We start from the raw sequence: 26,356 nt of genomic DNA on the forward strand, positions 1-26,356 counted from the left end.
GTTACCAGTCATACAGCCTTCATTTCTGAGTGCAGAGTCTCGCATGCCGTAATTGCAATCTTGTAATCTTTTATTTTTTTAGAAATCATTTCTAATTGAGCCGGCTATAAAGAAAACATAAAGCTATTCGGTGTCGGTGGGTATTAAGGATTAAGGACTGTAGACATTAAAAATATTGTAAGGATACGGTAAGTAGGTATTAAGGATGATGTAAGTAGGCATAGAATATACTTTATATAAGCATTAAGTTTTAATGGGTTAGATCCTAGAGATAGTTTCTCACTTTCTTGGAGAGATGATATTTTAGGGACCAGTTTATCATTGATTAACAAGGAAACATCACATGGCCAGTCCTATGAGCAATCAAATTTCTATTAGTACTCTTAGAACAGTAATGCATAGTTGGACAATAAATTTGGATTTTGTTATTTCCCAGCCGCATCCTCTCTACTCCATATGCATATTAGATTCATCGTCACCAGTTAAACTATAATTTTAAAGTGTGAAAATAACAAGATTTAAACATTTGCTATATTCATTTTCTTAAGAAATAGGAAATTAGGATTTACAAACTTGAAAAACAACAATCTTATGTTGCTAAGACATGCATGTATACTACCTCTACCAAAACCACACACCCAACAATTAAGCCTCTAAATCGTTATACTTAAAGGCGAAGTAGGCAATATAGATCGGAGCTCAGAGCTAGAGCTTTGAGCCCCGATCTCCTCTAGTCCTCGTGATTGACTAGATAGGATAATTCTTCACTTCTAGCTTGTGCATGTACCTCTTTTTCATGCATCATTCAACTAGGCAACACCATTTCCTTTCTCCCAACTTTGAAGTTCCTTCTCCTCATTAGCCAACTCTTCTACATAATGTTGCACCTTGTACTGATGCTTCTTAGCAAATAAAAGAAATATGAGGAAGTTTAATGCCACCAACCCTGCAAGTAGCCAATAGAAATCATCCAATCTCCCCTTGTTCAAATTGCTCATCAACCACTTATCATGTGTTGTTTCATCCACTATTGAAACTAACAAGCTGCTTACAAAGAACCCCATTGCTAGTGTGCTCAAGAAAAAACCTGCATCCACCCAAATTCATAACACATTATGTTTAGGAAATTATAGCTCCAAGTCAATTTCACCATACATGCAAAATAGGTGTTCGGCGAGCGGTTTATAGCTTACAGCTGATATCTGATTTGAGTGACTTATTTGATTAGTTGTTTTATCAACTGATTTAGAACACGATGTATGGGAGAAAATTCAGTTAATTTACCAAATACTAGTATCAGATGGTTTGACCATCCAATCGTTTATTTGTACCTAAATAAGCTAAAATTATCCAATAAGTGAAAATTTGATTGATTAAAATTAACATATGGTTTCACCAATTTACTATCATTGATTAGAATTTGGCGAGCTTTTTAACAAGTGAAAATCAGTTTTGATCAGTAAAATCAGTTTTTGTCGGAAACAGAATCTCACTTCCATAAAAACAAGGTAAAGATAAGTCTCACCGGTGCTCATAGACTTCATCTTTTCAGGAGCCTCTCGAATGAAGAACTCGAGCTGGCCAACGTAAGCAAACCCTTCGCCTGCACCAACAAAGAAGTACTGAGGAACAAGCCAGAACGCACTGAGTTTCACTCCGTCAAGTGCTTTGTCTCGCCTTTGCTTCTCGACAATGGCAGCAGCAATCATAGCCAACATAGCAGACACAAGACCGACTCCCACCCTTTGAAGGCTAGTTAGGCCTTGAACATTGTGAGTTAGTCTCCTAGCAATCGGAACAAATAGCCTTTCATTTAATGACGTGCACAACAGGATCGAGATGAAGAGGAAAACCGAAAAAGAGCCTGCAGGAATGACAAAGGATCCTATTTTTCGGTCCATGAATTCAGCTTGTTCTATGGTGAATGTAGTCATCTGAGAATAGACTGTCCAAAACATGATACAGGTTGACCATATAGGGAACAATTTTAGCACCATTTTCACCTCTTCAACTTCTGTTAGTGTTGAAACTATCCATGGATTATACCTGTTTTCGTCCTTTGCTGCAAAATCGTCTATGATGGCTGCTTTGTCAAGGCATCTACGATTGCGAAAATGGCACAATTAGAACTGAGAATAACTGCACAAATCAGTTTTTCTGAAGAAACATTTGTAGTGTTCATCACATATTATAAATGAAATTCGACAAATATACGGTACAACAACATTCAATTATCCCAATGTCATTAAAAGATTTCCGATTAAAGGGGTTGCAGGGTCGGATGCATGCAACCTGACCCACCTTCATAATTAACACATATATGAGACGGTATTAGGGTGAGGCTTATCTTTATAATTTTAAAGTGATTATTTAAAGAAATAGACTGATTATATAGACCCGTCTCATGGTCAAATGGTCTTATTCAAGACGAGCATTCACCAACATACAACTTTGTTTTATTTTCTTTAATCCTTTATTATATTAGTAAACAATTTAACATCTTGAAAAAACATGAGAGCAATCAACAACAGATTAATTGACTTATTTTTTTTGTAATTTTTGCTCCAAAAATTAGTTAAAAAAGGATAAGTTGAGACTTGCAGAATGTTGCAGCTAAAAAGAACAAACAGAAGCAGTATGATTCTGTTACTCTGTCATATAAATTATTAGAAAAAACTGTCACATGGGTTGGAAGAAAGCAACAAGCAACAGCATCAAAATGTGGATAGATTGGATCAGAAACGAATGATTCGAAGGCATTTTATGGGACAATAATTGATCTGATAGCATGCCAAGTTGGTATTAAGAGCAGTACATTTCTGTCACACTAGGGGTTTTCTTTGCAAACTTTCGTTGGTTGAAATTGTTGGCCGGTTTGACCAGTTGAAAGTATTGGCTTATAAGCTAGCTGTTAAAGTTTCCTACTTAAGTGTGTTGTCGTTGGTTGTTTACTAGAGAAAAAGCGGATTAAAAAGTCGCAAGCTAATAAAAACCTACTCTTGGTCCATGGTTATTTTTGTTTCGGCTTAAAAGTCTTTTTTTTTTAATTGGCTTAAAAGTCATAGAGGTGTTCATTCGGGTCATCGGGTTGGTTTCGGGTTGGTTTAAAATCGGGTTTTGTGTCATATTGCTTTTATATAATTGTAAATCATTTTGAAGCCGAGTCAAACCAGGTTCAGTTACATAGGTAACTTTTGGGTCATCGAGTTTGTTTCGAACACCTTACCAGCTACTTTTTTTACTGTTTGACTAAAAAGCGAAGCTAAAAAGCAATTTCCACGGACACCCAGTTGGGAATAAGCAACAAGATCTTCTAATAAGATTGATACTACCACTCAAGACAAAATTCAATTGATTGGATCACATTTTTGAGATGATAATTTGATTTGATATCACATCATACCAACTTGGTCTTTCTAAAGATTTGTATCACATTTCTCCTTTACTATAGTCCTCAACCTCACCCCACCCCATCCCATCCCCCCTTAAACAGAAAAAGTTCACATAACATGTATATAAATAACAATACCAAAATGGACCCAACAAAAAGATATTTTTATATTCTTAGATTCGAAAGTAAATAAAAAAAGATGAATTTTTTACCTAAAAATAGGTGTGTAAGGAATCTTGGATGTATGAAATCCATTAAGCATGTTTGGTTGAGTAGGATGAAGAAGATTTCTCTTCTTAAAGGCCAAGAAAAGTACCCTCCAAACTATAGTTAAAGGGCTTCCTTGAGGTGATTTGTACCTATAAAAACGCGTACCGGCTAGCAAAACAAACACCCCAATCATCATTGTTGCTGCTGATATGCCATAGCCCCAACCTCTTCCAACATGATCTTGAACATAAACAAGTACTGTGACAGCTAACAGCGAGCCAATACTGATGCAAAAGTAGAATCTATTGAAGAAAAAGATCATGGCCTTTTCTTCTTTCGGGTCAGATGGATCAAACTGATCTGACCCGAACCCTGATACGTTGGATTTGATACCCCCTCCTCCGAGAGCAAGTGTATAGAGAGCAGCATAGAGCATGGCTAATTGCTTGCCGTTGGCTTGTATACAGTTGTTTTCTTGTGCCCTGAAGTTGGTGCAGGGTGGTGGCCTCATACTTGGAAGTGATGTTGCCAATGTCAAGAGTGCTACTCCCTAGAGAAAAATAAAGTAAATTAGTGATTTTTGTTGCTATCATGAACAAGAGTGAGATTGCGTACATTTGAATCCTGACCCCTCCAATAACCACGTCTTGGTTGGAGTCACTTAATAACGTTGGGGTAATGAAATGTTGTTGTAGTGGTATTCGCTGTTAATCCGATAAGTTTAAGATAAAAGCTACTCTTGTGAGAGACCGTCTGTCAAAGAGACAATCTTAAAACAAGAAGCCCACATTCTTATTTTCTCTTTGATTTGTATAATTGAGCTATTTAGCCCATATATATAATGTGTCTCTCGGAGAGACCGTCTCTCACAATAATTTGCGAAAATTGTACTAAATGAAAAGAAAAACGGAGGGGAAGAGGAAGCTATGTAGTCTTAAAAGGGAAGAAAACCATAGGTTTTGAACACTCTAACAATTCTTAGCATTTAACCTTTAATTTTGGCTTTAAACATCCAAACTTTTCAAGTAAAACTCTAATTTTTAGGAGTAATTAGCTTCTTGAATCACCCAATAATCTAACTGCCCGTTTGGTAATCCTAAATTGTGGGGATGGTAATGTAAGATAAGTGTAATTTTGGTAGAAATATCTCTTGATAAGTTTAAATGGTCATGCTTATTCTCATTCTAAATCTCATTTTCTTCACAAAATTCATTCTAATGCATTACCATTTGAACATATCGTATTAGGTGGTAATAAAAAATTGTGAACAAAAACTTTTTATGATCAAACATTCATTACCAGGGGAATAAAATGATACATATCACGAAAATTTACACTAGAAATTATTATCATTCCCTCTGTTTAGTACGGTTACCAAACAGGTCGTATAAAAACTTACGTCACAAAAAAGCTACTTGTTGAAGTTATGAACCCAACTTAGCTAAACGTCTAAGATGTTCTCATTCTACAAAGCAAGTCATTTAAAAACATCATTTGTTTGAAGCACCCTGTGTGTTTTACACAAATGATTTAACCTTTTCTAAACCAGAAAATTAGAGTATAATTATATAAGTTTTCGAAATGAAACTCACCATAGCTGCAACGGATGCAAAGATAGCGACAGTGAGATACCGGCCTAGCTTAGCATCAGCAACGAATCCTCCGAACAAGCCTAATAGATTCAGAGTACCCATGAAGTTGGTAACAATGGTAGCAGATTTTGATGACGAAAGGTGCATGTATCCAATCAAGTAAGTCACTAAATTCATCGATATCCCCATCACACATACTCGCTCAGCAAATTCAGTCCCTATACACGAAACAAACAAACCTTGTTAGAATCAACAAATTCAAAACCAAAACACTAAACTCGATCAGAATGATGCATATGACACGAACCTAAAATGAGTCCTGCAGCAAGCCATCCACCAGTACGAGATTTGTCCACTGGATTACCGCGGTAGTCCACTACTATTTCACTATTTCCTTCACGTTTATCGACATACTCGCCTGCTAAAACCTGCAGAAATCATCAGTTAAGATTAGAAGGGCCTCGGAAAAGAAAAGAACACATACACAAAGATTCAAAAAAAACTCGATTAATGATTAATATTACCATCGTATCGCAGTTGTTAAGCTTAAGAAGCACTAAAGGTGAGAAGATGCTGATTCTTGTTGTGATGAGTAAATGAGCAGATAGAAAATGTGAGTAAGAAGAGGTGTTATATAGAACAAGCTTGGCTGCAAAAGAGTTGGCAGTAATGAGTTTTGTCCTAGCTTCAGTTGCACTAAAGACATCCAACATATGGATGGGCACACATCTCAGTATCCCAATGTTATTAAGTGGCTCCCACCTAGGCGGGGTTTGAAAAGTCTGATGTATTCAACCTTATCCTTGTTAGTGACTGCATAGATGTTGTTTCAGATTGACAGATGGTAGCCAATATTAGCTAGAACTTCACATAAATAAAAAGTGCAAATAATTTAATAAGTTATTTTATATACTCTCTCCAATTCTAATGAAGTTCCCATAAGATATGTTTACGAGAATTAAGAAAAATAGAATTTTTTAAATAGTGGATATAGTATTTTATTGAATAATCAAGTCGATGGAGGAAAAGTAAAGACCATAAACATCAAAAAAATATTAAAACAAAGTTAGTGGAAAAAATATGGATATAGAATAACACAATTAATAAAAAAATATTTTTATAAAGAATAAGGAATATAAAAATGTTAAGATGAATTTAGTGAAAGATATATAAGGATCATAAGCATTATTAAATTATTATATTGAAGATGAACAAGGTTAATTTTGTCCGAACATTCTGATATAAATAAAAAGCTACTTTATGGGAACAACATATAGAACATGCCAAAATGGCAAATGAGAACTTCTTTAAAGAATGGAGGAAGTAGTGTACTATAATTAGAGGTGTTCAAAACTGACCCAACGACCCGATATTCATCGACCTTGTAAAAATCAATGGGGACACAAAACCTGATTTTGAACTGACCAAAAACGCTTGACTTGAAATCAACCCGATGACCCGAGCAAGCACCTCCAATTATAATCCAAAACCAAAAAACTACACATATTTAGCCCCACCAAAATAAAGAACATAACATATAGATGGGCAAAAACATTATTGAGGGGGTCCAGGAAAGCAAAGAAACATACAAAATTTGGTACTCCACAAAAAGTTTCAGTGGTGAAGAAGAGATCTGAATTCTGAAATGAGCTCGATAGGACTGTGATTATGTGGCCCTTAGAGCTTCATTGGACGAATTCTTTGCACCCACAAAAGACAATGACATATTTGTCAAGTTGCAGCAACAGATTACAATGAATCTCTTCAAATTTTTATCAACAATCAACAAGGTTTGTGATGCACATTTTTCCATTCAAAACATTACCAAAACGCTTTTGAACAACTGGAAATACAGCACACCAAAAGGGATTGGAAATATCTAACTTTGCGTATTACTTTTTACTTTAAATATATTTGGGGTACTCCCAAGTTTTTGCCACCTGGCAAACTGTTTTAAAAAGAATTGGTATTATGGAAGACAATTATAACAAACATACAAAGCAATAAAATCGCAATCATATGAGGAAAATAATTGAGGATACTTTAGAATAATGAAATCAAAATCCTTAACAGGAAACAATAATGATTTTTATCTCTTTTGGTTCTGTCTATCTGAAAGATTTTGAAAGGCAAGTGAAATATTTTGACCTAAACTATATAGTTACATGACCCGTATAGACAGTTGGACAATTTATAAACCAAAATCGCACCCGTTACAGGTGATCGCCACTGCTAAAGGATCCCATTGTGTCGCTGTCGTAATCTTCATCTTCGTCGCCTGTCATCATTTCTAGAAGCTCACCTCCTACATCGTAATCTGCATCGTTTACCAGGAAATCACCATCGTCGTCGTCATCGATGTCGGTCCCACTATCGTCATTACTCAAATCATCGGCCTCACTATCACCATCTCCATCCAGGCCTGAGCCTAAAATGGGGTCTAGGTCCACATCATCTTCATCATCATCATCGTCGTCATCCTCTTCACTTTCTACATCATCCGGATCAGAGTCATCATCAGGTGGCCTTCGACGACCGATTTCATAAACCCTAGCAGACGAGAACATTTCATCTTGATCATCCATAGTGACTAACCCAACAAATGAATCCGTTGGCTCAGTTGCAAAGTCCAGAACACAGCGATCCACAGGGATGGTGGCAATATCAGAATAGTTCACAGCATCCAACGTGCGGAATGCAGAAAACAGTGGATGTTTGCAACGCCGAGTGTTGACAACTGACATTATGTCATCTAGATTCCTCCGTAATATAGCATAAATTACATCCCCACTACTGTTAAATGTAATCACAGTTTGATCAAGAGAAGGCACGCTTCTAAGAAGCCTGAACTTCCGAAGATCCCAAACTTCCGAGTTTATGATAACCTGAAACAGTACACACATTGAAACATGTCAAGGGAGGAGAACAGCTTCACGGCCAAGAAATAACAGCATAAAATCCATAATTTTCACATAAAGCATGAGTGAAAAGGAATAGCCGAACAAACTCTTAAAAAACAGCATGAGAAGTCAAAATTGAAAAACAGCAATGGAAGACAACGATCTAAACATTTTTAGTTAATAATAAAAAGTTGAGAAAGATCCAATAACGTTGCAAAGTCCATTACCTCATTTCCAGAAGGATGAAAGCCGCCGCCACCATAATCTGTGAACTGGTCAAATCGATAGACATGACCAGCAGCCCGTCGATCCCACAAGACGCCGTTCCAAAGCAACATTGTATCTGAAGGATTAAAGTGTAAAATAGAATATGCATGAACTCGACCATATGGACCAGATGAGGTATCTGACAATTTCTGATCCAACTGATGTGTTGCCACATCATAAAGTAATATTTCACGTTGGGATGTTTCCGTAGGTAAGGCAGCAAAACACGTCCCAGTGTTTCCAAACCTAGCAGCTTTACAACCTTCAAAAGTTTGGATTGGTCCCCCTGCAATTGAAGATGCATCCCACAGCTTAACATCATGCGAACTGGACGAGAGCACTAGATGGGTGCCATGGGAAGGATATGATTGGACAAGTGTTAAGGGAGACTGATGACTGGTACAAGTCTCCAAAATATTGTTACTAGTGGTGTCAAAAATTTTGAGCTCCCCAGAATGACTTCCAGCAGCAATCTGGGAAGAATCACCTAGAAATGTCATGCATGTCAGAAGAGCAGCAGCATCATCTCTACAAGTTCGCCATGGCCTAAACCGGCTATAAACAAACTGACGATCTTTCCTTGATCCATGGATACCTCCATACATACTTCTGAATTCACGAGTAGAAAGACGAGCAGTCACATTAGATGGGGCATCAAGGCTCCTCCTAGATTCGGGGCAAACATGAGAATGTAAGAGGGAAAGCGGAGGCAAAGTGGTTATTGGAGCAGGACACTGACGATGCTGATGCTTCAAGTACTGAACAATAATGGAATCTAAGGTCAGCCTCTCAGAGTTTGCAGGTTGTAAATCACCTGATAGCCCTGGTTGGCAAGAAGCAAAAGGAGTATCATTGCATTGACTGTCATCAAAATGATCAAATTGGCCAGCTGATGGTGTTTGTCGCCCATACAAATCTTTGAAATTCGAATTTGGGGTTACAGAACCAAAGAGGTCACTTAATAGACTCCCTCTGCGAATACTATTAGGAGTTTGAAATACTGGAGACTTTAATCCATGCTCACTGGCATTCAATCGCTTCGCAGATGAAGTAGGAGCAACATCTTTAAGTTCCGTCAATTTCCTTTTCATTGGCAACACTATAGGGGTCTTCACATGAGTTTCAGCATGAACCATCGTTTCTGATGTTGATGCCAAAGGAGTTTCTGGAGGAACTGCAGATCCAGGGGCCCTTCTTGAACTACTCTGTCCCTTACTAATGGAAATTGTTTGCAGCTCGAAAGGTGAAGGGCGACATTTTGATCGTGCATTAAAGCTAGAAGAGAAAACAAGAGGCTTCTTCTTCGAACTAACAGCTGAATCACATTTTGAACTCACTTCCTCATTCTGTATCTTTGGCCTGTTGTTAAGAAACCCTCCAAGAGCCCGGCCAGATGGCCACTGTATCTGTATAGAGGGTGTTTCTTGAACAGAAGCATGGTGAGCAAGAGATGATGGTGCAGATAAAGATGGTAAAGGTGTTAACTGTGCCTCCTTCATCAGAGCAGCAGAACTAGTAGATAAACCGCATGCCTGTAGATGTTCATGTATAAGCAGCAAGAGTTCCCTAAAAACAAAAAGATCCAAACATTAAGCAAATAATAGAAGGGACACAATATGACAAGGAAGCACATGCAAAGTACCTTGAATGGTATGAAATAGGGGTAGCTGCAGCTATAGAAGCTCTTTCGATACGTCGAAGAGTTGGAGTAGCAGCATCGGTAGCAGCTAAAGTGCTTGCTCGGCCTGAATTTGTCACAATCTATAGAATGCAAAAATCATTCAAAAACAGCAGGGAAACTCAAAATTTAAGGTAAAGACAACACGGAAGCCTGGTTTATACTGCAATTATATCAACACAGTAGAGGAAGCATCAGTAAGAACTTGCAAGACAGTTGTTTTCTTTTCCATCTTTTCATGGTAACTTGCAAAGGTCCATCTAACCAACCAAACAGGCCCCTTGGGAACAGAAGGAGATAAGACCCCCCAGAGGGATCCCGAGTGAGATTAACCTCTCACCGTGCACAAAAACTATCAATATCGTAGTGCAAATTAACCCTCAGTGTCAGGTGATATACAAATTTCATAACCATAGTTCTCAAAGTTATGGTTTTGTACTAATTGCTAAGACTGTTATTTGTTTCTTGTTTCACACACAGAAACAATGTGTACTCCTGTAATTTATCCTCTCCCTCTGCCTATCCTCTTCTTCCTCACTTCACTAATTTGGTTGCTCCTATTCTACATCAAAAACTAGAATAATTTTTCTGGAAATCAATTCCCATGTCACATGTCAGATAAACTTTGAAGCAGATAAAGTTACAAATTTGATTATTAACCTGTATATAGAAGATGCAATTGATTGAATGCAGTATAAGTAATCATGCCACCGCAAGAGCATGTACACAAATATGACATATATGCGCATTCGAATTTTTGAACATGCATTTCAATATGTACAAATTCAAACAAAGATCTAATAAACACAACAAAATTGTTGGCAAACAATCAGTCAAGAAGGATTTTTCTAGAAAAAAAATGACAAATTTGGCAATATAGACAAGAATTTTAACTAGAGTTCCATGACTTCCATCATACCGCAATTAACTCAATAGCAGCTTGCGTTAACTCTGTTTGCCACCGGTTCTGCTCAGTCCCAGGGGTCTGATTGCCCAAATCTCTGATGACTTCCGACAACTTTTTGCCAACCTATAAAATTCAAATTAGAAGAACATAATTTCATTAGCCATACACCAATAGCTAACTTCTCCGCTTTTAGCGTTGGAACGACAACAAAAGCTCAACGTAATGCACATATTAAACCTTGGATTTGAATGTTCACAATTTTGTAAATTGTCGGTTAAATTCAAAGCACAAAATACAAAGAGTTCTACCTGAAGCTTTGTCAATATGTGTGCAATGGTATCATCTCTTGCTAAGCCAAGCAACACCCGACATGCAAGGGCACGTAGACAATCAAGAGTTGCCGGTGGCAAAACCACACGGGTCTGAAGAAGTTGCAAAAGAACCTTAATACCATTATTGGAACGGACTGCCTCTCTTGCTTGGCAATATCCTTGTTCTAACTGAGCGGCAAGACCAGCACAACCAGCTCCAACTCCTAAGGAAATTCTACGATCGCCAACTAATCCTGAGGCTAAATTAGTAGCTGGACTTTGCAAAGAATTACTCATCGCCGAACTCCGATCTACAGTACTGGGTTCAACATTTTTCTCTCTTACTTCACTTTGACTAGGCACAGAAACCACTCGATCAGAGACATTTCTCTCTGCATTTGAGGTTTGGACAGATACAGATTGCTGACTATGTGCAAGAAGAGGCAGCTTATTGCTGATCGACGGTGGAGGGCAAACAAGGTTTATTAACACATTTAACGCCTGCTGGATAATCTGACAGTTACAAGCACAAGAAACAGCAACGTATCAGTCCAAGAAATGCCAAAAAGCACATCTCCACAAAACAATAAAATAATTTAAAATAAACTTACATCAGGGTCTATATAACCAGGTCCAGTAGCAGCATCCAAAATAACAGCTATACCGACACGATCATTGCTTAATGTGGCATTAACAATCAGCTTACGGCTATATGGTACCAATGTAACAATATGCAAAATGCCCAACGCATATTGAAGCAAGTCATGCAAATATCGCTCAACAGGTGGAGCCTGTATCAATAGAAGTTACTAATTTATTCAATTATAACGAAGCTACTGCAGATAAAGAAGAAAATTATAACCTGACATAGCTCCAGCATAGTCACATGTCCATTACAAGCTAAAAATCTTTCAACTGCAGGCCATCTCGCTCGGACCAAAGCAGGACCAAGCTTCCGGTCCTTCTGAATCTGGACAAAAACTGCATCCATGGCTTCATTACTTATGTCAAGAGGCTTATAACCGGCTCTAGAGCTTGGAATCTGCCGAGCGGTGCTTCGATTGCTTTTGTTAGGACGAACAGTATCCACTAGCAGCAGCAACTGCGCTCTAAAATACTGTCGTAAAGCAACACCAGTGTGATAAGCTATCTGTTTCTCTGAGGATGTAAGTACATCGGCATTTGATCGATCATTTCTAAGTGGTCCTGTAGCAGTACCCCCCAAGGTCACAGAATTTACTCCTGATCTTACAGAAGCAGCCTCATGTAAATGACCAAGTAATTTCTGGAGACCGTCCTGGGAATCAAAAGCATCAAGAATGGCTCTGAAGACAAATGCAGCAGCCAAGAATAAAGCTGCATTTTTCCGGGCTTGATCCTGTGGGCAATCCAGAAGCTGAAGAGCCAACTGAACCAGCTTATGTATTACATCAGAAGGAAGCGCGCATACACGCTCCATGATGCCCTAAAAGCACAAATTCCAGAAGAGTATTTTACGACATCAGAAGTTTGAAGGAGGAAATAGAATAAACGATTATGAAGCTGTAAAATTACATATAGTAAAGCACAGCATATAATGATTTGTTTTACTTTTACCTGAAGAGACCCAATAGTAAACAAGCAAGAAGAAAGGCCGAAGAAAGTGTGAAGAACTCTTGGAACAGCAAGTAGCTTCTGAATCCCTCCCCGATCAACAAACACTGCAGCAAATTTTCTATGAGCAGCCAAAGCACAAATGAGCTTCAAGACATCAGGCAGGAAAGAGACAATTTCTGATTCCTTTTTCTCCTCGGAATATCGTCGTAGTAACGCAAGGCAAACATCAACTCCCTTTTCATGCAACACAGGCCCTAAGACTTCAACATACTCTCCTAAGAGCACAAGACACTGGATGGAAAACTTTTCCCTTTGTTGTGCAAGAGTGTCACTATCTGGGATGAAAAACTCCACATCCTCAGCCTCTTCTTTCTCTCCACCGATTGGTACATCTGCACTGACACTTTCAGAATTCCTACCATGAACGATTCACGAATTTTAGCATTTTATTGAAACACAAAAACAAAGTAACGAAAACATTAAAAAATATGCTTCAACTTTGTACTTATGGCGAAAAAATATTCAATTACCTTGAAACTTCAATTGAATTAGCTGCATCAATCACAGTGGATGCAGCTCTTGAAGCTGCTGCAAATGCAGCCTCTTCATCATTTGTATTTTTATATTCCTATTTTCACCCAAAGCCAAAAAGTAAGGAACACAGTCCAACGAGAAGGTAAAAACTGTGAGGGGAGTGCTAGGCAGAAAAAGAGCAAATAAATCAGCTAAACTGCTTACGTCCATTGCAGTACTTTTCACCAGTTCTGCAGCAGCCTCTCCAGCGGCTCTGACAGCTTCTAATGGTGCACTAGCAGCTCTTGCTTCCGCTTCAGCAGCTCTAACAGCAGCTTTCACAAAATCTGAGATGTCTTTGGAGCCAACTCTGCACTCTTGAATGCATTCATCAGTATCTTCTCTTTCCGTAGCAGTGCCTTCAGAAGTTGATCTACTTGAACTTTTTTTGTTATCAATCACTCGCTTACCATCAAAATTTCTAGCTAGCCACCTCTCTCTACTGCGTGCCTGCGCTCCACGGCTTTCTGACCCAGGCGACATAATAGACTGCTCAGGCTCGGTGGTAGATTCAATAACCCTAGTTTTTCCTCTACATCTTACTGACCCACGGTTAGCCTTACGCCTGGCAGAATCCTCCCGTGTGCTTTCAGCTAAATCTTCTTCGTGCAAGGATATTCCAGGACCATTTCTTTCCCCGGTTTTTATCCTACCATCATGCATATCTTGCCCATGCCACCGGTTCTCACTATCAATGTCTGCGTCATAAATTCCAGCATCTTCAGGAAGACCTTCAGGTGGTCCATTTATCCATTTTTCTTCCTCATGAACTTGCCTATTACTGTTTCTATCATGATCCCTCTCAGCACCTAGATCAGCTGAACCTCCATCTTCTAGGATCCTAGAATCATCCAGAGCAGCATTCTCCAAAGGTGCTCGTAACCTGGCACGATTTTCATCTCTACATCTTCCACCTCCAACAGAAACACCTTTGCTCTCAGGCACATGACTTGTGTCTTTCAGACTGCTACTTGTCTCGCCCAAAACCCGACTACGAAGATAACGCATCAACTTCGCTGACAAGCCAGAAGTTAAGACATCTTCAACTACTTGACTGCCACTGCAAGCAATGATGAAAAAGCAATACACAAATTATAAGAGAACCATCAAAAACATATGCTTATCAATGTATATCATTATATTTCAGATTAAAACATAAACTAAAACAAGCATGCCATAAATTGAATTCAAAAAGCTTGATCTAAAATTTCAACCATGGACAATAAGAGGTTGCTATTACCAAACAACCGAATTTCAAATCTACACTACTAGCAATTTATGTATGAGAAACCAAGCATAAAGTTTCCAAGTCAAATCACAAAATTTTAAGATTTTCATGAATTAGATTTGTCTTTGGAAAAACTTCAAACGAGATAAAACTTATCATATTATTTCCAAAATGATTATTAAAAAAAAGATTATGCATGGGCAAAATACTTAATGATACAAAAGTCAATTTGATTCAAGTAAAAGCGTAAAAGGTTATTCGGCTTTATAGTAGCACACAGGATCCCAACTGATAAACAAAAGTGCATAGTTTAGAAAGGAAATTGGATTATTTAACCTACCCCTATATTGATAGTGTATAGATAATTTATTTTGCAACTTAAAAGGTGGCTATACATGGGGATTGGGAATGCACATGTGCATGCAGGGTAAAGTTGACGATCATGCATGGAAAAGTTGACGGGCATGCATGGGCAAGATGACATGCGCATGGACAAGTGGACGTGGGCATTGGAAAAATGATGTGTGCATGGGCAAGTTGACGTGTGCATTCACGTGAGCATGGGAAACATGTGGGAATGAGCAAGTTGACATGGACAGGACATGCAAGTCAGAATTATTACTAATAAATATTGTCTTTTAACTCTAGTATGTTTAGTATTTCTAATTAATTTATAAATGTGTTTTATCTCTTAGTTAATTCTTGGCCCAACTAGAATCAGGAGTGTTCTAGTTAGTTTTTAGTATAAATATGCGTTGATGTAAATCAGAAATGAAAAAGACATTTAAAAATTCGAGTGAATCGAGATATTTGAGTTTAGAGTAAAAAGCTAAAAATTCAATAATCAAAAGTTTTATAAGATTTCTGTATTCAACCAATTCAAAGTTAGGAGAATTGAAATTTGAATTATATCCTTGAGAGTCAGGTGTAGTCATAACGATCAAAAGTAAGTGTTAGTTTTAGCTGATGTAGTCAAACTAAAATTACTTAGAACAATAGTTGACAATAATATAATGAAAAAGTCAAATACTATGCATTGTTTCAATGGCAAAAAGAGAACCTCACTGGTTTGTTTAATTTGAAATTTATACAGCAAATTTGTGATTGTCAAAGTCATTATAGTGCAAGATCAATGGTCCCATTCACCTTCAAGTATATTGTTCATTAGTTATAATAAAAACAGATTAAATAAAAATATTTGAAGTTAGGATCAAGTGAAGTTCATTTAATAATCGACAAGTTTCAGGTGGTTCAAAACATTTTTTTAATGTCTATCTTAGGCATTCTAGGCTATGTTACTCAAGCTCTTCATATTACCTCAAGTACGTGTGCCAAATCCTCAATACTAAGACATGGGTGGGACACTTTGACACTTCATGATTGAAGATATGACATTCTTCCGTACACGTTAGACTGAAACTTAAATGCATACCCAAATCAAAGATAAGTTTCCGAGTTCGAGAAATAGGGTTCTAGGTAACAAATTACTTCCTTAGTAGCTAGACTTATTGTTTCCACAATATCAAATGTATTATTTTAATCCTTGATGTGTTTCGTTGTCACAACTCAAAATTATAAAAAGTTAACATTGTAATAACATACATTGATGCTAATCAAACAACATCACACATAGCTATGTTTATATATATATATATATATATATATATATATATATATATATATATATATATATATATATATGTATATATATATATATATATATGTATATATATATATATATGTATATATATATATATATATATATATATACATATATATAAATATATATATACATATATATATATATATATACATATATATATATATATATATATATACACATATATATATATATATATATATATATATATATATACATATATATAAATATATACATATATATACATATATATAAATATATACATATATATACATATATAAAAATATATATATATATATATATATATATATATATATAAATTAGAAGAAAACAATATTGACAATTATTTACTACTCAAGTGTAGCAACTACTTTGAACAAGCGGTAGTATTTAAAAAAAAAGCTCGACATACCTTGTTAAGCATAACGCAAGAAGGCCTATCGAGTAGGTCTTGCGCATATCAAAATCAGAGCATTTTTTCTCACCAAATTGGCGCTTCCATGCGCCCTCGTCACTGGAATAAATTGAATTATCTTCCAACACCCAATTTTTTATATTTTCTGTAACATCATCTTCAAAAACATGAGGATACTGCAGGGAAGAAACAAAGGTTTACTAAGATGAAATATACAAGGCGCTAAATGGTGAAGTGAGCAAGAAATATGTTTTACCATCCAAGTTAAAGAGCAACTAAGAAGCACCCTTGCAGCAGCAGCCTGGATAGCTATTGAGTAACGCGACTCTGATAGAAATTTGGATGATATCAACTCAAAGAATTCATCATTTTCCTGAAGAAAAAAACAATTCAAAAAGATAATAATTTAATAGACTAAATAAACACAAAATGACAAAACCTTCAATTAATATTGATATTTATTGACAGAGTTATTCAGAAAGTTTGTAATCTCAAACTTCACAGGTCATTACCCGAATTAAATTACCCAAACGTCCAATACTGAACGAAGCTCGAGTTTGGTTGGATGAGGAATGATCAGCTTCTTCCATGTACCTGTATAATGAGAATGATAAACAGTTCATTAGATGTTACATGTCCTGCATATCTTGCATAAACATACACAAATGAAATCCAGAACAAGAATAAACTAATGGAAACGAATTTTTGAAAATTAAAGACAGCTATTGAATTTACAATCATAACACAATAACAACCTTAGAACACATGCAAGGGACATAACAATTAGAGAGAGCACACAAGAAAACATAACTTTCAGATTAACGTACTAACTGCATTCTGAGAAAAAAAATGTTAGGCATACAATTATCAGAAGTTACAAAAATTGATCCGCAAACGCTTTTAGGCAACTATTGGGGTGAAACAACATTCCCCCACCCCTTTTAGTTAATTTCTTCTCAATGTCTCTCTTAACACTCTTACTGCAAAGGTGTTACAATCATTGGAAATGCTCCTTGGAGCGTGTGCCACACTCCTCCTGATGCATTTTTTTCATAAGAAGGTGATACAAGACAAAATGTATTCCATGCATGAAGTCATTCAGTCATACGCATCAATTTTAAGGGATGAAAAATTAAAAGTAGGAAAAAAAAAGTAAATAGAAGATTAAAATTCAATTCTTAAGCACTAGCATTTCAATATTTGAATATTTCATACTACTCTATCCCTTTGGATTTACTACATAACGCAAATCGAAGTGAGAGCTTTCTGGTTGTTGTGTAGGAGTATTTGATTAATCTCTCTATCTCAATGCATTTAAACAAAAATATTTCTCTATTTCATTCATTTTTAATTCTGGTGCAACGGTAACTTTTAAGTTGCATGAACCCTTTAAGGTTTTAACCACTCAATTACCACATCTCAGAACATGGATATTCATACATGTTAAGTCCAAAACACATATATTAAATCTAACATGATAACCCTCAACTTAGAAAACACTAAATCTTCAACTATACGACTCCAGGAAGTTCATGGTTGCTGCTGAGACTTGAGAGACAATTATCAAAAAATCGGAACTTGGAACTTGGAAGGGAAAACTACTAGTGCTCCAAACCAGTCTCTAATGGAAGAATAACTAAAAGCCACACTGTGTCATTAAGTCCAGGAGCCACATTTAAAGTCTTTGCCCCAGATTGGTATTGGCCAACATTTTTGTTGATATAAAACAGTCTTGAGTTCACAGAGGCGATAAAGATTAATTGCAATATTATTTCAGTAAAAAGTTGAGATTCGTTTCATATCCGACCTCGGACTTGCACACTAGCCATAAGTAACAATGAATCTTCGTTAGTAACACTTACCACAAAGTAGCAGAGCACATTTCCATTATCCATGACACCATGAAGGTAACATGTCTTTTGTGCACCATGAAAGTAGTAAGATTTAAGAAAAGGATCTCGTAGTATATTGTCCGACAATGAAACACGGAGCACAACTCAGTCACATACTACCAATTCCTTTTCCTCTTTTGAAAGGTCAGAGCAAATCTAGTTACTTCATACAAGATGGCAAAATTTAAATCAAGTTGAATTTGCACATAGTACAATTAACTTAATCTAAGACACTAGCAATACATTGAACTCACTCACAAATTGACACCCAATCAGGCTCCAAAACAGGCTTCTAATATCCAGAAGAAACTTTAAAATATCACACTAAATAAGAAAGAGTAAATTTCGTTTTGAGCTTCAATAGCTCTAGCAAATTTGAAAAACATGAGCTCAAGAAGTCTAATCATAAACACCATACGTCTACAACAAATATTCAATCCTTTGAATTTTCAATGTCATTCTCATCCATAGAAGATCAAAAATATTAGCCTACGCATTATGCCAACTTTTCAAGCAACTGATAAATTAAGTTATGTGCACTTAGATACAACTTGTTTAGAATATTTCAAAAAAATACAAATGATTACTCCGAGAAAATCAATAACCAAAAAAGTTTTCATTCAGCAAAGAAGTCCTACTCACGGCGCACAGAATACTCATTTTAACCTTCTTTTAAAGCCGTAGATGAGGGTTGGACCTCGAAGCTTGTTAAATTGGAAATAAGACTCTAAGAGGAAGATATTGAGACTTAAAGTTCATTAATCAAAAGCTTCAGTAGAGTGCTCATCAACGCAAGAGCACATAGCTAATGAACTATGGCATGGAAAAAAATAGCACTTCAATATAATCCTACACAACGAAGCATCTATCAATTATTGATAACAAAACAGTCAGCCAACTTAACAGTAACTGTCTTTTTTGCTATGCCTTATTTGACATCGTATAATCATATCTTGCAGCATCTTGTTTAGCGTTTTACAATTTTTATAGTGAGATTACACCTTTTAAATAATTTTAAAATCTCTTATGCATTGAAACTATGAAGGTGATCGTCTGATTTTAAGCAGAACTGCACATTACAATTAATAATCAATCTAAAAATAAGTCACATACAGCTCAGTGATCACCCCAACCATCACCAAACATATACCATATAGAAATATATTAAAATATAAACAACATCAATTTTATAAAACTAAATTTATAAACATACCTACGCATATTTCCTCTTTATTTTTAATTAACAATATTCCACATAAACAAATAAACAATCAGCTTCGTAAGCATACTTACAGGTAACTTACTTCCTCACTATCTATTCCTAAAAACCCTAAATTTTCAATATTTTCAAAGTACAGAAAAGAAGCAACAAGAAAAGAAAAGTAACCTGGATTCTTGAGTTTCGAGAAGAGAAGCAAGGGCATGAAGAGCCTTAGGGTTAGGATTATCAGGAGAAGAAGTGATCATTTCCATGAATTTTTGAGCTTTGGAAATCAAACCCTCGTCTTCATCCTCTTCTTCTTCTTCTTCGTCCTCCTCTTCTTCATCTCCTCCGCCGCCGCCTGAAACCTCAGGCTGCTCCGGTGGAGGGGGAGGCGGAGGCATAGACTGCGATGGTTGTTGCGAGATTGAAGGTAATTGTTCATCCATGGATGTCGCCTCCATTATTAATTTTAAATTTGGTAAGAAGAGAAAAAAAAAAAAAGTGAAAATGATAGTTGCTTTGTTTCTCTCTTTCGTGTTCTGCTGTTGTGTCGCACTGATATATGTTTAGGGATGGAGAGAATTGGAAGTTTCGGGATGCTTTAAGTTCGGCCCGGCCCTTTTATTATCCTTTTCGGGTCTGTGTTTTCATTTGAGGTACGCCGGGGGAGAGTTCCTTTTGCCTTAGGCTAGAGCAACCACAAGTGGGTGATAAAAAAAAACATTATTTTAATTTTTTTATTTTTATGGTTTAATAATTCATCATTATATTAGAATGAATCACTCCTTTCGGTAGTTTTAATTTACTTGTCCAGTTTAGAATATTCTATTTTAAAAAAATATTTTGAACATTTTATCTAGGTTTGATAAAAGTTGAACTAAATTGCTAACTCGATCTGAACCTAATATAAAATAAGTGCAACTCAAAAAAATCTGAATTAAGTGATAAGTTAAGACTTTTGATCAATGTATCAACCCGACTTGATATGTTCATCAAATAAGTTAGATTAAGATTAAAATTCTAAACCTAAAACAAACGTGTATAATCTATTTAACTAAATAAGTTAATTTTGTGACAAATCAATCTTTTATAACCTAAACTTAATTTATTTAACATTTTTTTATTTATTACAGTGAATACAGAATAAACAAACTCATAAACTAAAAGTTAAATTTTGAGGTTTAAGAAATGAGATGTCGGCACTATTAAAATCCTTAAACAAAAAAAGAAAATTTTAAATGGGTTACATAGGTTCAAATGAGGTTAGGGTTATGATTTTAAATATTATTCACTAAACGAATTAGGTTTAAGTGAGGAGGTTTGTAGCCATTTATTTAACATATCTAATTTTATCCTTATAAATTTTCTAATATCACAAAATTTGTCATGGTATAATGACTTGATCACTTATAGTTTAAGTAGTTATTTGTTATAGTGTTAAAAGTGATTATTTACAAAAAAAATGATCATGAGGCAAGTTTGGAGAAGGTCCAACCGCATTCGAATTCAAACTCATTAATTTTTAATGGATCAAGACCCGGATCCTTATCCTCAGGAGCCAAAATTTCAGACTCAGACCCAGACCCGTCAAATATGATGGGTCTAAAGTGCTTAATGGGTATAAAAAGAGTCTCTTGAGTCTTGACTTGTCAAATCTAAGCCTTATGTAAGTCAATAATTTTTCCGTATTTTTGTAAGGGACTTTTTAGCGTATTTAACAATACAAATTCTTTATTGAGTTCTCATCGTGAGATGGCCTCAATTGGGTCAGCCCAAACTCTTTTAAAAAAACTGTCTTTTTGTACTAGTGTTAATTCAGATTTCATTGTTTTTTTATTCTTTTTACTAATAGATTGCTTAAATGGGCTTATCTCACGGTGAGACGGTCTTATATAAGACTTGGTAGACGAAACTACAGACTAAAATAAATTTGTATAATAGTATTACTTATGGAGTTAATAATGTAGTAGACAGCGATTATGAATAATGCAGTAGATATTACTTATGGGGTTAATAGAACAGCCCATAATAATACAGGATTAACCATAAAAAATATGACTATTTAATAACTGTTCTGGTGTGAGTCTAGGTTTACGGGGCGGTCTATGGTCCGGGTTAGTGGTCAGGTTTGGGTTTGACAATGGGTCCGAGGGTCTGGATTCGGACCCTAAGCTATTATTTATTTTTAAGATTTAAATTCGATCGGTCTCAAAAAATAAGATACAAATTCTTAAAAGGGGGCAGGTTTAGGACGTATTTAATATGGTCCTGAACCCATAACCATCTATATAAATTACAAACATGCAGAGGTAGATGTCAGTTGTAAAATATTTGGGCCCGTAACAAATATCGAGATGCCGAAATGTTTTTGCTATGAAATGTAAATCCAGCGGCCCATTTTCAGTATAACCTTAGTACACCTACAGATGTTATAGTGTTTAATAACATTTGTCGAAAATTAAGAATTAACAAATTAGAGAAGCGCAGCGAAAACATGGTGGGCCCATAACCCACAAGTCCCAAGATTAAAACCTAGCTCTGATATATCTAAACAATTTTTTCATATTAAGAATTAGGGAAAATATAAGGAGAAAAGTAGTAGAAAACTTGATACGGACTTGCAGAGGGAGATGTCAATTGTAAATATTTGGGCCCGTAAGAAACATCGAGATGCCGGGATGTTTATTCTGTAAAGTGTGAATCTAGCGGCCCATTTCCAGAACAACCTTAGTTCACCTATAGATGTTAAATTGTTTAATAACATTTGTCGAAAGTTTATAATTGACAAATCAGAGTGGCGCAGCAGAAACGTGGTGGGCCCATAACCCACAAGTCTCAGGATTGAAACTTGACTCTGATATTAAACTAGTTTTTTTTGCTATTATTTTTGAGTTTAGGCTTTTGATATTAAAATTGTTAAGGAGAAGGGTAGTAGAGATCTTGATATTGTATTGTTATACTGGTATTTTTCGATACAAAATGGCAATGCAAGCATGTATATTTATAGTTTAATTCATGTAAACTATTCCCAAGAAGTTTTGACATTATTTTGCATAAAATTTTAAGATATTCAATTATCAAATATTAAAAAAATACTTTGGAAAAATTGAAGAAAGACTAATTTTGCAAGAAAATAATAAAGAAAAAAAATTATTTTTTCAAGCATCTAAGCTCTTGCAATCCAAGTCTTGGTCCTTGCACATTGAACACACATTGTAAGCTTCCCATAAACACCTCTTTTGTTCAATTTTGTCACATCAAATAGGACAAAATATTTTTTGGACTAATAATGTTTATTATGTTAAGAAGAAAAGCATATGATAGATTATAATCAAGATCTTTACCCAAATTAAATTCTTTATTTACTCATGAAATAAATTTTATAAATTAATTTTATAAACCAGATTATAATTTTGGTATATATAAGTGTTGTGATAATTTCATACAAAAAAATTACTTTTTTCTGATCTAAGTCTATCTATAATCTATAAAAACTATTAATGAAGAAACAGGTCTGACACGTGTTAGACTCTCAGCGAAAATTTATCTGCTCATTTTTATATTAACACGGCAGATGAATTTGTAGTGAAAATCATTTCCTAATATAGTAAATTTAACGTGCATAAGAAAATTTGGTAAGCAGTAATCTTTCCGAAGTATTTACCTCGGTAGAAGAGAATAATTTCTTGATACAGCAAAATGAAACATGACTAAATTTGTAAATCAGTGTTATTTTCCAATACTATTTCCAATATTATTTTTAAAATATTAACAAATGACCTTTATAATCTTTAAAGTAAATAATCTTTAAAACAAATATTATACAAGTATACAATAAACTCAAAAACTTTTTTCCAATCTCTGTACATGGCACAGGTATTTATCTAGTTATGAATTAACTTATTGATACAACAAAATGAAACAAGACTAAATTTATAAATCATAATTATTTTCCAATATTATTTTCAAAATACTAACAAATGATCTTCTTTAAAATCTTTAAAGTAAATAATCTTTAAAACAAATATTATACAAGTATAAAATTAACTCAAAAACTTTTTTCCAATCTCCATACATGGCACGGGCATCTATATAGTTATGAATTAATGTGTTTTTAATACTTCTTTTTTTGGCAATGATTGATGTTTATGTAATACTCAAACATCCATTAAAATTTCTACAAGTGTCAAAATTCGTAGAGAACAATATTGTAGAGATCCATGTAATGCACGGTTTTTTTACTATCGACATGTATAAACATATAATATTAAAAACTAAAGCTAGAGATATTATGTAGTAGAAACACTCAATTTGACAGTTTTATATATAAATTAACTACGTATTTGAAAATTGTGAACATGCAGTATATTATATTCTCTCATTTACTCAATTTAATTATAAACAAATATTAGTCAAATACTTTAATAATGAGATATTAGTCAAGATCAAATACAAGGTCATTTTTCTTTAGCCAATAAATACGTTTTAATTAGCAAACTCTCTTTAATTGTGACACTTAGATTTTTCAGACATTTTAGCATATTATGATGAGATGTTTTTGCTATGAAATGTAAATCCAGCGGCCCATTTCCAGTATAACCTTAGCACGCCTATAGATGTTTTAGTGTAAGGTCCCAGGATTGAAATCTGGCTCTAATAGCTAAACTAATTTTTGATATTAAAATTTTTATTAAGAATTAGGGAGAGTATAAGGAGAAAAGTAGTAGAGAAGTTGATACGATTTTGTTATACAAACTTGCAGAGAGAGATGTCAGTTGTAAATATTTGGGCCCGTAAAGAATATCGAGATGTCGGGATGTTTATTCTTTAAAGAGTGAATCCAATGGCCCATTTTCAGAACAACCTGATCCTGACTTTGATATTAAAACGAATATTTTTCGTATAGGCTTTTGGTATTAATATTGTAATAAAGGATTAGGGAGAATACAAAGAGAAGGGTAGTAGAAAACTTAATACTATATTGTTACACTGGTATTTTTCGGTATAAAATGGCAATGTAAGCATGCATATTTATAGTTTAATTCATATAAACTATTCCTATGAAGTTTTGACATTATTTTGCATAAATTTTAAGATATTCAATTATCAAATATTAAAAAATACTTTGGAAAAATTGAAGAAAGACTAATTTTGCAAGAAAATAATAAAGAAAAAAAATTGTTTTTTCGAGCATCTAACCTCTTACGGTCCAAGTCTTGGTCCTCGCACATTGAACACACATTGTAAGCTTCCCATAAACACCTGTTTTGTTCAATTTTGTCACATCAAATAGGACAAAATATTTTTTGGACTAATAATGTTGAGGAAAAATTATTGAAAAATACATAAAAAAATAACACTTTTGTAAAAAACTACCTAGAATTTTTTCTTTTTGTCAAAAAATACCTAAAAAATTTTTTTTGTTTGTCAAACAGTACCTACTAAGGGATTGATTAAAGTGCTATTACATTTTCAGAATTTTTTTTTAAAAAATAATTAGAAAAGCCAGGGAAAAGGGGAACGCACGTGGGTTTTAAAATTTAAATAAATCTCACCTTCCCCAAATGAATTTTCCAGAAACCCATAGCTCACCTTCCCCAAATGAGTTAGGGTTTCATCTTCTTAATCTAACACAAACAGCAATTGGGGTCTTCGAAAGTTCATCTTCCTCGGGTCTTCATTTGAAGGTCGAAAATTCGTGGTATTCATCTGCAAGTAATGTTAGTGGTGTTCATCTACAGTTAAGGTAGAAAATGCATATGGGGTCTTCATCTACAGGTAAGGTCGAAAATTGCATATGTTTTTGTGGTGTTTCATGTGCAAAGAGGGTTTCATGGATAAGAAAAAATCCAGGAAGAAGATTCATTGCTTGTAAAAATTATGACCCAAATAGTAAATAGAGGGGATGCAAAAAATTCATTTGGATTAATGAAAATGTGGTTGATTGGCAAAGAGAGGTTACATTTGAAATCACCTTCGATTTAGGCCTCTTATCCTTTTTATGTGGTCCATTTGTCCTACAAACTCCACTTTCTAAGACATTGTCCACATCAACATTGATCAATTCTTTCTCCCCCAAGTTGGTCCCTCCATGTACCACATAAAGATTATACCATTCATCTTTTTCAGGAGACTTAAAAAAATTAGTGATTTCACAATCATCAATTACTCTTTTCTACCATTGAACAAACTACAATTACTCTTTCTAAAATAAATTCTACCAACATCTTAACATCCACAATTATTTTTAACCCAATCAACAATCTCAAAGTAAGCAATTTCATCAACATAGGTCATTAAATTTATCCCACCCCTTCGTACCTTGTACTTTGTTCTTTAGTAACAAAAAAACCCATGAAATATTCTAACATTAATACTCTTCATGATCCAACTTAATTAAAGTAAATCAGAAGATTGAAACAAATTAATGGAATAATAGGAAGAAAGAGTTCTAGCAGCTTCGAAGATTGAGAATACACTGGTTTGAGCAAGGTGGGTTTCGACACCCTAAGTCAGGTTTCTGATAATGCTT

The 26,356-nt window shown here is 35.0% G+C and overlaps 2 protein-coding genes across 2 annotated transcripts; both read right to left on the minus strand.

Annotated features, from left to right (window-relative positions):
• Window positions 1-509: 509 nt before the first annotated feature.
• LOC130797738 (protein NRT1/ PTR FAMILY 6.4) lies at window positions 510-6,063 on the minus strand. Its single transcript, XM_057660471.1, has 6 exons — window positions 5,718-6,063; window positions 5,501-5,621; window positions 5,194-5,411; window positions 3,604-4,151; window positions 1,526-2,100; window positions 510-1,087 (listed from the first exon to the last, which is right to left on the minus strand). Exons 1-6 carry the CDS (start codon window positions 5,904-5,906, stop codon window positions 810-812), a joined length of 1,929 nt encoding a protein of 642 aa, XP_057516454.1. The 5' UTR covers window positions 5,907-6,063; the 3' UTR covers window positions 510-809.
• Window positions 6,064-7,213: 1,150 nt separating this feature from the next.
• On the minus strand, window positions 7,214-25,516 carry LOC130797740 (DDB1- and CUL4-associated factor homolog 1). The gene is made up of 16 exons (XM_057660474.1): window positions 25,380-25,516; window positions 25,024-25,086; window positions 20,008-20,512; window positions 17,241-17,322; window positions 16,985-17,101; window positions 16,726-16,904; window positions 13,591-14,485; window positions 13,383-13,480; window positions 12,853-13,267; window positions 12,119-12,721; window positions 11,868-12,047; window positions 11,254-11,769; window positions 10,958-11,068; window positions 10,003-10,121; window positions 8,321-9,926; window positions 7,214-8,078 (listed from the first exon to the last, which is right to left on the minus strand). Exons 3-16 carry the CDS (start codon window positions 20,283-20,285, stop codon window positions 7,407-7,409), a joined length of 5,871 nt encoding a protein of 1,956 aa, XP_057516457.1. The 5' UTR covers window positions 20,286-20,512; window positions 25,024-25,086; window positions 25,380-25,516; the 3' UTR covers window positions 7,214-7,406.
• Between the last annotated feature and the right edge of the window lie 840 nt (window positions 25,517-26,356).

The sequence above is a fragment of the Amaranthus tricolor genome, chromosome 13, assembly GCF_026212465.1.
Source record: "Amaranthus tricolor cultivar Red isolate AtriRed21 chromosome 13, ASM2621246v1, whole genome shotgun sequence".
Taxonomy (NCBI): domain Eukaryota; kingdom Viridiplantae; phylum Streptophyta; class Magnoliopsida; order Caryophyllales; family Amaranthaceae; genus Amaranthus; species Amaranthus tricolor.